Raw genomic sequence first — 12,903 nt, 5'->3', positions numbered from 1 at the left:
TCTGTCTCTCTCGCCACCTGCCCCTCTTTTGTTCAGTGAGGTCATTCCCTCATTCTCTTAATCCCAGTAGGCGGTTGTCTTTCTCCCAAAATTCTCTCCTAATCCGCCCATGGCCCTCTGCCCTACACACACACACACACTGCCCATCACCACCCCTCCCCTGTATAAAACTCCCATTGTCTCACGACAATAGTCATTCTCCTGGGCTCCTCTGTCTATCGGTCTGTCACACCGTTGAATCCTCACCTTGCTCTCGGTAAGTCTTTCTCCAACTCCTCCTGTACATCCAGGTGCTGAATGACCTTTCACCTCTTGATGCTGCTCGCTCAGTTTTGGTCATGTAGGGTCAGTTTCTCAGACAGAGATTATGCCTAGTCTTGGCCTAAAACTGGCATCTTAAGATATTCCTAACAGAAATATACTTGGCATCAGTTTTTGTACCTTTTTAGATCAAACCGACACCCTGTCATTGTCTTTAGTTGGTGCATATACAGGTGAAGTCGGAGGTTTACATACACTTAGGTTGGAATCATTAAAAATGGTTTTTCAATCACTCCACAAATTTATTGTGAACAAACGATTGTTTTGGCAAGTCGGTTAGGACAACTACTTTGTGCATGACACAAGTCATTTTTCGGACAATTGTTTACAGACAGATTATTTCACTTATAACTCACTGTGTCACAATTCCAGTGGGTCAGAAGTTTACATACACTAAGTTGACTGCCTTTGAACAGCTTGGAAAATTCCAGAAAATTATGTCATGGCTTTAGACGTTTCTGATAGGCTAATTGACATCATTTGAGTCAATTGGAGGTGTACCTGTGGATGTATTTCAAGGCCATACCTTCAAACTCAGTGCCTCTTTGCTTGACATCATGGGAAAATCAAAAGAAATCAGCCAAGACCTCAGAAAGAAAATTGTAGACCACAAATCTGGTTTATCCTTGGGAGCCATTTCCAAACGTCTGAAGGTACCATCTGTACAAACAATAGTATGCAAGTATAAACACTTGGTCGCAAAGGGATCTTACAAATGGACAATGACCCCAAGCATACTTCCAAAGTTGTGGCAAAATGGCTAAAGGACAACAAAGTCAAGGTATTGGAGTGGCCGTCACAAAGCCCTGACCTCGATCCCATAGAAAATTTGTGGCCAGAACTGAAAAAGCGTGTGCGAGCAAGGATGCCTACAAACCTGGCTCAGTTACACCAGCTCTGTCAGGATGAATGGGCCAGAATTCACCCAACTTATTGTGGGAAGCTTGTGGAAGGCTCCCCAAAACGTTTGACCCAAGTGAAACAATTTAAAGGCAATGCTACCAAATACTAATTGAGTGTATGTAAACTTCTGCCCCACTGGGAATGTGATGAAAGAAATAAAAGCTGAAATAAATCATTCTCTCTACTATTATTCTGACATTTAAAATAAAGTAGTGATCCTAACTGACCTAAGACAGGGAATTGTTACTAGGATTAAATGTCAGGAACTGTGAAACTGAGTTTAAATGTATTTGGCTAAGGTGTATGTAAACTTCTGACTTCCAACTGTAAGTATTGCCTGTACTGATCAATGTAGGCCTGGTCATATATGATGGTTTGTGTTTTGGGTATTTCGTCTCCTGTGAATGATTATGGATTGTACTTTAATTGCAGCGGCTGGGATAAATCCAGGACCCTCATTGACCTTGTAGCTCTTGTAGCCAGCCCTAACGTCCAGTCAGCTAATCCGTCATACTGTGCTAACTCTCTTCTTCCTCTCTCCTCCTTCTCGTTCCCACCGGGTTAGATAGACATTCTGACAGACAGATAGCTAGGGGCAGTGATCCCCGTTCTCCCTCCCTCCCTAGGACTATTAATACTGTCCTCTCCCCTATAGTAGTGATAATGAGCCTCTGTGACTCACTCTAATCTCCCACCGTCTCCCCACCCTGCCTTCCATCCCACGGCGTCCTTGACTAAAATGAACCAATCAGAATTCCACCGTCAATGCTCCCTCCGCTGCTGTCCCGGAGAAACTTTACACTTGCCTCAAATCCCGTCTGTCTTGCCGGACCGCTTACCAACCAACTGCCATTTTAGCTCCAAATGGTGGGCTTCCGCTGCCTCGTCTGGTCGGCCTACTGCTAGGCCGGTATTCTTAACCCTCCCTCAGCTTGAGTTCACACCCTTTTTCCATATCCATGCTGGCTTCTCCTGGGTCGGTCATTGGGGCCACGCAATAGAGCATGTTTTAATGTTTTGCAACAGAACCAAAATGTATGTTTCTTATTGTACAATTCCAGGTTGTCTCTCCCCGTTTGTCTGTGTTTTTATATTTTTATATATATATATATATTTATTTTTTTTACCTTGGTGCCTCATGACCATGACCATGACCCTGTTCCTGGTTGGAGTGGAATAAGCTTGGGTACAGGCTTAGAGTCAGGTCTTAAACAATGGTGGATTTCAGATGTTAGGCCGGTAAAAACAGGGAGAATTGTCTTAAAGTGAATGTGGTAATGGTCAGGGAGAGGGAAGCAGCACCAGGACTAGCTTTTAGGAGCACATCATTTAACTAACCAAATACGTTGGATAAACACAGTCTACTGAAAAAAAAAAAACGTCAATCAACTCATGACAATGTAGTACCACAGACGAGCACGAGAAGTCAAACAGAACACAGCGGAGCTTTGGAAGCGAGGTAACGACAGGACCGACTATCAGCGCTGGACCGACTCTATCAGCGCTGGACCGACTCTATCAGCGCTGGACCTCCACCGATGTTGTCACCCACCACGTGTCCCTTCGTCCATCCGTCAGTGCGTCTCATTGTCCCCTCCGTTGGCTAGGTAAACACACTGAGTAACTCATTAGCCGTGACACCCCGTTGGAAAGCGGGATGGATTCATCTCTGCGAGGCGCCGATGGCATTTTAGGACGGCCAACATTGTTTCAGGCACAAAACCAAGTGAGGGAGAGACAGCTATGTGCCCTATAAATATTTCCTGGGCAAATGCTATGCTATAAATTGTTTCAGCTGACACCATTTGTAGAGAGACGTCACCGGGAAAAGAGAATAGGGGTTTATAGACACAACAAAGAATACGGGTTGATAGACATAAGAGGAAGATGAGAAAGAAGGACTGGGGAAAGAAGGACCAGGACTCAATCTAGTTGTCTAATGTGCTGAAACCAACCCCATGCCAAAAGTGTAACGTTTTATAAAGCCCTTCCATTCAATGACCACATGTATTGCTGAGGACTAGACCTATAGGTTTTGATTATACAAACCCAAGTATAACCAACCACGGCTATGACAGTACATTTTTTCAGTATTAAATCAACACTTAAAGTACATTTTTTAACACTGCCACAGATAACATATGGGCCCACTCTACAGAGTGTAAAAAGTACTCTGATTAAAGTGTTACATTTTGCGTGTTAATGTAACACTTGGTAGTGTAAAAAATGTACTCTACATTACACTTGCCCATGTAATGCAAATTTAACACTGGGCTAATTAACACTGTTTTATTTATATTCAACTCTAGTTTTAATCTAGAGTTAAGTCCTATTAGTGTTAAACAGTCCTTTTGGGTGTTGTTTTAACACTATGGTCTAAATCCTCATTTGCATATTTCCCATGGTGCCTTTTCTTTTTGAATGAAGCCACTCCTGAGTGGTGCAGAGGTCTAAGGCGCTGCATCACAGTGCTAGAGGCGTCACTACAGACCCCCGTTTGATTCCAGGCTGCATCACAACCAGCCGTGATTGGGAGTCCAATAGGGCGGCGCACAATTGGCCTAGCGTCTTTAGGGTTGGGCCGTGGTAGGCCGTCATTGTAAATAAAAATGTGTTCCTAATTGACTTGCCTAGTTAAAATAAAATAAAATAAATGTTTAATACAATTGTAGAGATACCACACATGACTGTATTTGTTATTTACTGAGGCACGGTTGTTGAATTCTTTCTATTTAAAGGACTGTGGCTTTCACCAAATGAGTACCAATGTGAATGTTATCATTCAACTTAATGACACTGCATTACATATATCATAAGGCCTTGCTTTGATGGTCTAGTTTTACACCAACACAGTGAAGTTAGGAGTAATTCCTATTGGAATCCAGCCAGAGGTAGGATGTCATACAGTTGTCAATTCTATTAACCTGCATTCAGCGTTGATTTAAAAAAGACTATGTAAACCATTTAAACCAGTTTCAGTAACGAGTGCAATAAATCTTACTACCTGATTGGATTAGTTCAGAAAAAATATGTTAGTTATATTTGTGCAGCATAAGATTAATCAATCAATCAATGTACATGCAAAAACACAGATACTAAAAACAATCCTAAAAAAAAATCTACCTGCAGTAAAGCATGCTGGGGAATATGAGGATAGGTGTGGTTTTGATGGGACTGTTTTACTCTTCAAAGTGTAAAACAAAACTTTTGGCTATTAACACCAACGCTTGGGATTCTTTTACACCACTGAGTATGAATTTCACTCTTACAGCGTTCATTTAGTTCCTAAATCAACACTAGAAATGTTACATTGAACAATCAACACGAGCCAATTTGCTGTGTACCCTCAAATTTACTCTCTACTCCTTCACACAAGTCATCTACTGGTCTATTGTTCAAGGTGACAGATAGGAATGGAAAATAGAAGAGAGAAATAAAGAAGGGGAACTGAAGAAAGTGACAGAAACTGTATCTCCCCGTCTGTGTTTAGGGCCGTAACATTCTCACCTGTTCACACTGTCAATCTCTCTGCTTGTCAGCCAGAAAGATGTCAGCACTGTGGGACAATTTATAGCAGAAACCCCCCTGGTCCAACATGCACAATCCCCTTGTGAGGTTATCTTTCTCTGTTCATGTGAACAACCAATCTTTTCCTATATTTTCATTGGACATACAAAGCCAAACGACAACGTGAAAACAAAACGAAAGGCTCACGCACACACACACACACACACACACACACACACAAAACATAATATATCACGCCCAAGTTCTTACTCCTGACCGACAGAGGGTAATTGTTTAAAGGTCAACCTCTCAGGATAAAGTTATCAGTACTTCCTCTGGGTGTATTTTTCTTTATTTTTCAAACAAAGAAAGGACATTCGGTCTTTCAACCCGGGTTGATACAGTGGGTGGTTTGGAGGACATCCAGTGAAGTAAGATCAGTCGGTGGGCTTTCGGCATGCTGTAACGTCTGTCTGGAACTCCAAACGTAGCTGTCAAAGGGCACAGGTCAAGACCAAGAACTTTAGAGAGGCTCGTGGGAGGGAAAGGAAAGGAGGGAGATACCACCATCCCCTCTTATTGTGGGAAAAAGGATGACCAATACTCTGGCAGCTTAGAGCATGAATGGAATATATGGGTGGGATCGATCATACGTGTGATCAGCGGGAGACATGTGGTGTCCCATCACAGGTGTCGTTTGTGTATGAGGGAAAAAATGATTTGGTTTTTGCTTTGATGTAGTGAATTCCGTGCAAGATTTTGAACTGAATGAAACCTAATCGAGCAGGGGGGTTAAAGCCATCAAATCGACTGTCAAAAGAGGAGGGAGAGCACCTATTTTGTTTTTGTGTCGTGGAAGTGCGTGTTAGTTACTAGATAATTGTATTGTAAAGAGGTTGGTGATTATGTATGAGATGTATATCGACTATCCTTTCGGTTTTCTTCTAGTGCAGCCATGTCTGATGTAGAGGAGGAATACGAGTGAGTATGGAAATAATTTACATTACCGATGTAATGCTGTGATGGCCACTTTCCTGGTTTAAATTTTGAATGTATTGCCAACTGAATCTTTCTCTCTCTCTCTCTCTCTCTCTCTCTCTCTCTCTCTCTCTCTCTCTCTCTCTCTCTCTCTCTTTTCTCACACACACACACATTTGCTCTCTCTCCTTCTCTCTCTCTCTCTCTCTCTGGTAGGGGGGAGCAGGCAGAAGGTGAGTCGGTTGCTGAGCTGAGGTGTTAGTGTTGTCATTCATGCTGGACCACACTTGGCCTTGCATGTGGCAGTCAACGGCCCTGTTATTATTAGCCTGTTCTCTCAGATCGTTTTGCTTTCAGCACACCGCTGACAAATGGTTTTTAAAGCCCCAAGCCTCTGACATCCTATTAGCCACACACTCTCCGTCTCTCTTTTCATCTCCCTCCATTCCTTTCATCTTCTATCTCTTTAATCATCATTCTAATGTCTCTCCCCATCCCCTTGTCTCATATGTGTCTTTTTCGTCTCCACACTTGTCTTTCTTAGTCCCCCCCCCCATGTCTACCGCGTTGCCTGGATTTCTTCATTGCTCCATGTCCCTTCTTGTGTCCTCTGAACTGCTCTCTGACTTTCTCTCTCTCCATTTGGCCTCCCCCCTCTTCTCTCCTCTCTCTCTCGCTCTCTCTCTCGCTTTCTCTCTCTCCAGAGGAGGCAGAGGAGGAGCAAGAGGAGGAGCAAGAGGAGGAGCCAGAAGAAGAACCGCAGGAGGAGGATGAAGGAGGTGAGACTAGTTGTCTCTCAAATGATACCTTATATGTACAATAACACTGCACTACTTTTGTCTGGGTCTCAAATGACAATCTATATCCCCTACAACACAACACTACTTTAGACTGGTTGTGTCCCAAATTACACCCTAAATCCCCTACAACACACCTACTTAACAATGGCTGTCTCAAAAGACACCTCATATCCTGTATAACACTTTAGACTAGAACCATGTGACTTGCTCTATGTGACTTTGGGTTCTTAATTGGATTCGTTCCGACATTTCCTGATTTCTTGTTGTGTTTCTACAGATATATATATATATATATATATATATATATTAAATCATTTGTGTACTTGTTTGACATTTTACTGCATTGTTAGGGGCTAGTAACATAAGCATTTCGCTGCACCAGCTATAAAATCTGCTAAACTGTGTGTGTGACCAATCAACTATGATTTGATTTGATTACATGGGAATTGCCTAGGATGTCGTGCCATAATGATGATTAGCCCACTGTGTAGAAATAGCCAATCAGAATCTAGAGATGAACAGACCTCACACATCATCATCAGCGACAGAACCTGTCTGTCCAATCAGACTGACTTCAGAGCCGAGGTCACTCAGATGAGATATGGACGACATTAGTATGAGCAAGGTATTCTGTGTATAATGCCAGACTAATGGGTGATGCACTCTGACCTGTCAATATCCCTTATGTCCCGCTTCCATTGGCTGACCCTGTGCTGGTCCTGGCTATCAGAGAAATAAGAGTACACAGGTAGGGTTGAGAACACATTATCCCAACAAAAATATTAAAGAAATAAATGCCAATAAAATAAAAAATGATGATATGATCTATATCTACGGAGTATTCCATTCTATTTAGCCTCAATCTATTTTCGGTATGGGTTTTACAGTTGTTGTTATCGCTGCGGTACTTTTCAGTGTTCAACTGCTTGTTTTTGTTGCCTTCGCTGCTTAGTTTTCGACTTTTTTAATGCTCTGCACTTCCTTATGTGGGGAAAATATGCATAGAGCGAACAAAACATTAGGAACAACTTCATAATATTGCATTGCAACCCTTTTGGCCACAGAACAGCCTCTATTCGTATATCCCCTACAACACAACACTACTTTAGACTAGGGTGGCAGGTAGCCTAGTGGTTAGAGCATTGGACGTTCGGTTGCTAGATCAAATCCCTGTGCTGACAAGGTAAAAATCTGTCATTTTGCACCTGAGCAAGGCAGTTAACCCACTGTTCCTAGGCTGTCATTGTAAATGAGAATTTGTTCTTAGCTGACTTGTCTAGTTAAATGAAAATAAGTAAAAATAAAACATTTGTAGGGGCTTTACACTTTACTCTGCACTTTACAAAGGGGTTAAGTGTTACACAGGGAAGTTGGCTGGCTGTCCTTTGGGTGGTCGACCATTCTTGATACACACAGGAAACTGTTGAGCGTGAAAAACCCAGCAGTGTTGCAGTTCTTGACACACTCAAACCTGTGCGCCTGGCATCTTCTACCATACGCCGTTCAAAGGCACTTCAATATTTTGTCTTGCCCATTCACCATCTCAATGGCACACACACACAATCCACGTCTCAAGGCTTAACAATCCTTCTTTCACCTGTAACCTCCCCTCTATATACGCTGCTTGAAGTAGATTTAACCATTGACATCAATAAGGGATCATAGCTTTCACCTGGATTCACCTGGTCAGTCTATGTCATGGAAAGAGTAGGGGTTCCTGATGTTTTGTACACTCAGTGTACATCCTCATATGTAGAACATTTGCAATTACTTCTTGTATGTACATGTGTGAACGTGTGCATACGTAATTATGAATGCTTGTACAGTACAAGTCTCAGAAAACTACATTTCCCTCTAGTAATTGTTGGGGTCACACAATTGTAGTCAATGATGTGGCCCTCAGTGCATGATGGGAAATTTGAGTTTTCCTAAGCCTGTCGGCACCACTGCATTAAACTTACTCTATCTTCAATCGTTCCATATCTCTCTTCTTGCACCTCCCTCCTTCCCTCTGTTTTTCATATTTTCCTCCTTTCTTATCAATTTTTTGCTTCAATCTTTTATCCCATCTTTCTCTTTCTCTCACCATTCCCATCTCTCTCTCTCTTTCTCTCAATATCTACTGTATATCTCTCTCTCTTTTCTCTCTCTCTCGCTCTCTCTCTCTCGCTCCCTCTGCCTTTGGCACATCAGAGCAGGAAGCTCAGGAGGAGGAAGGTGAGAGTGATTGTGGGAGTGATTCTAATACACCCGAGGCACACATTGATTTTTTTTTAGAAATCACATTAAATCTAACCTACATTTGAAATGCCTGTAAGAAGAAGGAATCACATGTTCTAACTCTTTAACTCATGACCTCATCAACAAAGCTGTACTGTTGCTGTAGCTACACACACAGACACATTATGATGATGATGATGATGATAGTGCATGCTGTTGCTCCTGTTGTACTCTGGAGGTCAAATACTAACTTTCAGATCTGTAGGCACAACTCAAATCTTTTTTGTTGTTGTACACCCTTTTGATATCAATGTATGATTTACGCAAAACATATGGCCTTGACTTTTTGTCCTGTTTTTTTTTAGATTTGTGTTTTCTTCAGGACGATGGATTTCATATGACATCTTCAGAATCAGAGCAAGAATATACATTTCTGTGCTTTCATGTGTTAATTCTTCTCTCTCTTTCTCTCTCTCTCTCTACAGAGGAGAAACTCCCCATGCCCAAGTATGTTCACTTTTGTTTGTGGCAATTTTGCTTTGTGTTGTGTGACAAATAGGTTAAAACATTTATTTCTATATTTCACTTATTCCCCCCCCCCTCCCCCCCGCTCAGGCCCATGGTGCCCCAGCTAGCCCCTCCCAAGATTCCAGAGGGGATAGGGTGGACTTTGATGTGAGTGATGTCATCTCATATCAAGGAATTGGTCCATTATTGGGTCCTGATTGGCTGTTTCCCTTCAATGTCCAAATTCACCACTGAACAGTAATAGTGATTGTTAGTTTGATTGCAGCTCCGCTTTCCACCACATCTCTGAATAAGAATCTATTTAATCTCAATCCTCTATCAGGACATCCATAGGAAGAGGATGGAGAAGGACCTCATTGAGTTGCAGAGTCTGATTGATGTCCACTTTGACCAGAGGAAGAAGGAGGAGGAGGAGCTCATTGGGCTGAAGGACCGAATTGTGAGTCAACTTCCTGTATACATCATGTTGAAGTGTTGAAATGGAACAGAGGAAGTACCACCTTAACTACATGAACTTGTCCAATAACAATGCTCATGTTTTTTAAATATATATTTTTATTACGTTTCATCCCAACAGACCACGACCCTGGTCAAGGAGCGCACAAGCTCATGAAAAAATAAAAAAGTTGATATGAAAAAAGTCCAATGTCCTTTCCTCTCATCCTTTCCCTCTCTCATCCCCCACAGGAGAAGCGTCGGTTTGAGAGGGCAGAGGTGCAGCGGGTTCGAGCGGAGAAGGAGCGGGACCGTCAGAACAGGATTGCGGTAGGCCAAAACACACTATTGCGGTAGGCCAGGATTGCGGTAGGGACAAACAGACACCACTGTGGTACTCCTGGTTTTAAGCAACAGGTAGACTTGTGTCGTGTTCGGGAATGTCCTCTCCCTTTCTAACTTTATCGTTCTCTCGTTCTCAGGAAGAGCGGCAGAGAAAGGAAGACGAGGAGGCTAAAAAGAAGAACGAAGACGAGGCCAAGAAGAAGAAGGTTCTTTCCAACATGGGGGCCAACTTTGGGGGCTTCCTGCAAAAGGTACTTATGTCCACTGTCCTTCGCTTGTTAGCTTTAGGAGCAGATGATTCTTTAGATTCATACAGCAAACGTGTTTCATTAAGATAAATATCTACGATGTTGGTCAGTTGCGGGTCAAATGTTCTGTCAGACTGTTACGAACATACAGAGAGAATCAGAACATTCTATATAATTTGAAGTTTGTGAAGTTCTAGGCGTGTTTGACATGTTCCAGGCGGAGCATCGTGGGAGAGGGAAGCGTCTAACGGGGAGAGAGATCAAGAAGAAGACCTTGGCTGAGAGACGACCCACACTGGAGATCGACAACCTGAGAGAGGACGCCCTGAAGTGAGTCCCGGGCCGATCACGCAACACCTCACCTTATCCCCAAGCCAAATACACATGGGCCAAAAATCTTCCTTAAACCACCACATCAGAGTTTTCTACAATTCACGTCCAAAGCCCACACAGCTGGCTGCCAACTGTGTTGCTATGGTTACCACCTTTAACCCCCCACCCCCACCCACCCACCTTCTCTTGGTCTCCCAGGCAACAAGCTCAGGAGATGTGGAACTGGATCTACGCGCTGGAGTCGGATAAGTTTGACTTCATTGACCACATGAAGAAACAGAAATATCAGGTGGGAAGAACCTGGACACATGTACCAAAGGCAGAATCCACAGATGTTTAGGCTCGTGTGTGAGCATACTGTGTGCGTCTGTTGTGTAGTATTCGCGAAACCACTGATGCAAATGTGATCTCGTCTCATTTTTTTGTGTGTGTGTGCAGATTATCGTTCTCTTGAATAGAATCACGAGTGCCCAGAAATTGTAAGTACAGTAATAACCCTATTCAATTTCTTGATTTCTTTAGATGAACTTTTTAGCCACTTTTTTTTCTCAGTAACACGTGTTTGTATGGTATGTGCATTTGTCGACAAGTAATTTGCTCTCTCTCTCCCCCCTGTAGTAAAAAGGTTCATGGCAAGGGGAAGGTTGGCGGTCGGTGGAAGTAAAGAAGCTCCCGCTCTCATAAGGGAGAAGACGGCTTTGGAGGGAACAAGAAAGGAGGGAGATCCCACCATCCCCTCTTCCATCTTTCCTCTCTTATTGTGGCCACCCTCTTCTTTGGCATGTCCTCATGTGTTTCATTGCAAAAATACAAGTTCTAATAAAAATGTATTGATAATAACACGGTGCACACTCGCTGAGATTGCTAGTTTGATGTTCCTCTGGAAATTGTCACACACACACACACACACACACCGACGTATTACTTTATTGGGAGCGTGGGAGAAAGTATAATGACTCAGAATCGACCTTAGATCAGTGTCAAGGCTGGCCAACCTCCTCCTACTCCCACTACTGAACTAGAGAAACGCTGCTCTCTGCTGGAGAGATGTGTAACACCCACTGTAGAGCTACATACAGTAGGTACACTACACCGGTAGTGTAGTGTACCTACTAGACTGGTAACTCTAATGAATTTATCCTCCACAGCAGAAGTATCTCTGGGTCTTCTTTTCCTGTGGCGGTCCTCATGAGAGCCAGTTTCATGGTAGCGCTTGATGATTTCTGCGACTGCACTTGAAAAAACTTTCAAAGTTCTTGAAATGTTCCTGGTTGACTGACCTTCATGTCTTAAAGTAATGATGGACTTTCGTTTCTCTTCGCTTAATAGAACTGTTCTTGCCATAATATGAACTTGGTCTTTTACCAAATAGGGCCACCATCTATCTGTATACCAACCCTACCTTGTCACAACACAACTGATTAGCTTAAATGCATTAAGAAGGAAAGAAATTCCACAAATTAACTTTTAACAAGGCATACCTGTTAATTGAAATACCTTCCAGGTGACTACCTCATGAAGCTGGTTGAGAGAATGCCAAGAGTGTCCAAAGCTGTCATCAAGGCAAAGGGTGTCTACTTTGAAGAATCTCAAATATAAAATATATTTTGATTTCTATAACCCTTTTCTGGTTACTACATGATTCCACATGTGTTATTTCATAGTTTTAATGTCTTCACTACTATTCTAGAATGTAGAAAATAGTACAAATTAAGAAAAACCCTTCAATGAGTAGGTGTGTCCAAACTTTGGACTGGTACTGTGTATGTCCCCTAGCTCCTCGTCCCCCTCCCTCCTCTCTTTCCCCCTCTCTCTAAATCCCTGCTCACATGTTTTGCTGAGGCCAGTCCAGTCCAATGCGTCAGACTGACAGAGAGCGAGGAAAGAGGACACAGAAATAATCCAGTCTTTTCCCTCTCACATGCAGCCATCCCACAGATGTCCGCTCAGAAGCTTAAATTGTAAATACAACTCGACCACTGTGGAAAATTCACCACCCATTTTTAACAAGATAGAAAATACTACAAGATACAGTACTGAACACACTTTCTAAATTGTTTTAATGACCATCAATGTGTATGCGCTCATTTTGGGTGAGGTATCCCTCCTCTTTTCATCTAAATGGGATTACTTGGATACATAGTCATAGTATGATGATATGGGATTGGATCAAATATAGGTTTGAACGCCATTTCCACTTCAGTGTGTTTAAGGGATGGGCTCAATCCGTATCGCAAACTGTATCACGGAAGATCTGCGTTATAGTTTGATTGACATTTAAAGGC

At 42.6% G+C, this 12,903-nt stretch overlaps 1 protein-coding gene across 1 annotated transcript; it reads left to right on the top strand.

The window, feature by feature from the left end:
* The first annotated feature begins 189 nt into the window (after positions 1-189).
* On the top strand, positions 190-11,465 carry LOC115110059 (troponin T, slow skeletal muscle-like). Its single transcript, XM_029635392.2, is given in 15 exon segments — positions 190-256; positions 5,680-5,712; positions 5,926-5,942; positions 6,414-6,488; positions 8,703-8,726; positions 9,215-9,236; positions 9,345-9,385; positions 9,388-9,404; positions 9,580-9,696; positions 9,945-10,022; positions 10,175-10,288; positions 10,503-10,615; positions 10,817-10,907; positions 11,057-11,097; positions 11,237-11,465. Coding segments are annotated over 14 exon segments (822 nt in total). The 5' UTR covers positions 190-256; positions 5,680-5,686; the 3' UTR covers positions 11,283-11,465.
* The last annotated feature ends 1,438 nt before the right edge of the window (positions 11,466-12,903 follow it).

The sequence above is a fragment of the Oncorhynchus nerka genome, linkage group LG26 (assembly GCF_034236695.1).
Source record: "Oncorhynchus nerka isolate Pitt River linkage group LG26, Oner_Uvic_2.0, whole genome shotgun sequence".
Taxonomy (NCBI): domain Eukaryota; kingdom Metazoa; phylum Chordata; class Actinopteri; order Salmoniformes; family Salmonidae; genus Oncorhynchus; species Oncorhynchus nerka.
Note: the sequence above shows the minus strand (reverse complement) of the source record. Positions and strands in the feature narration are given on the sequence as shown.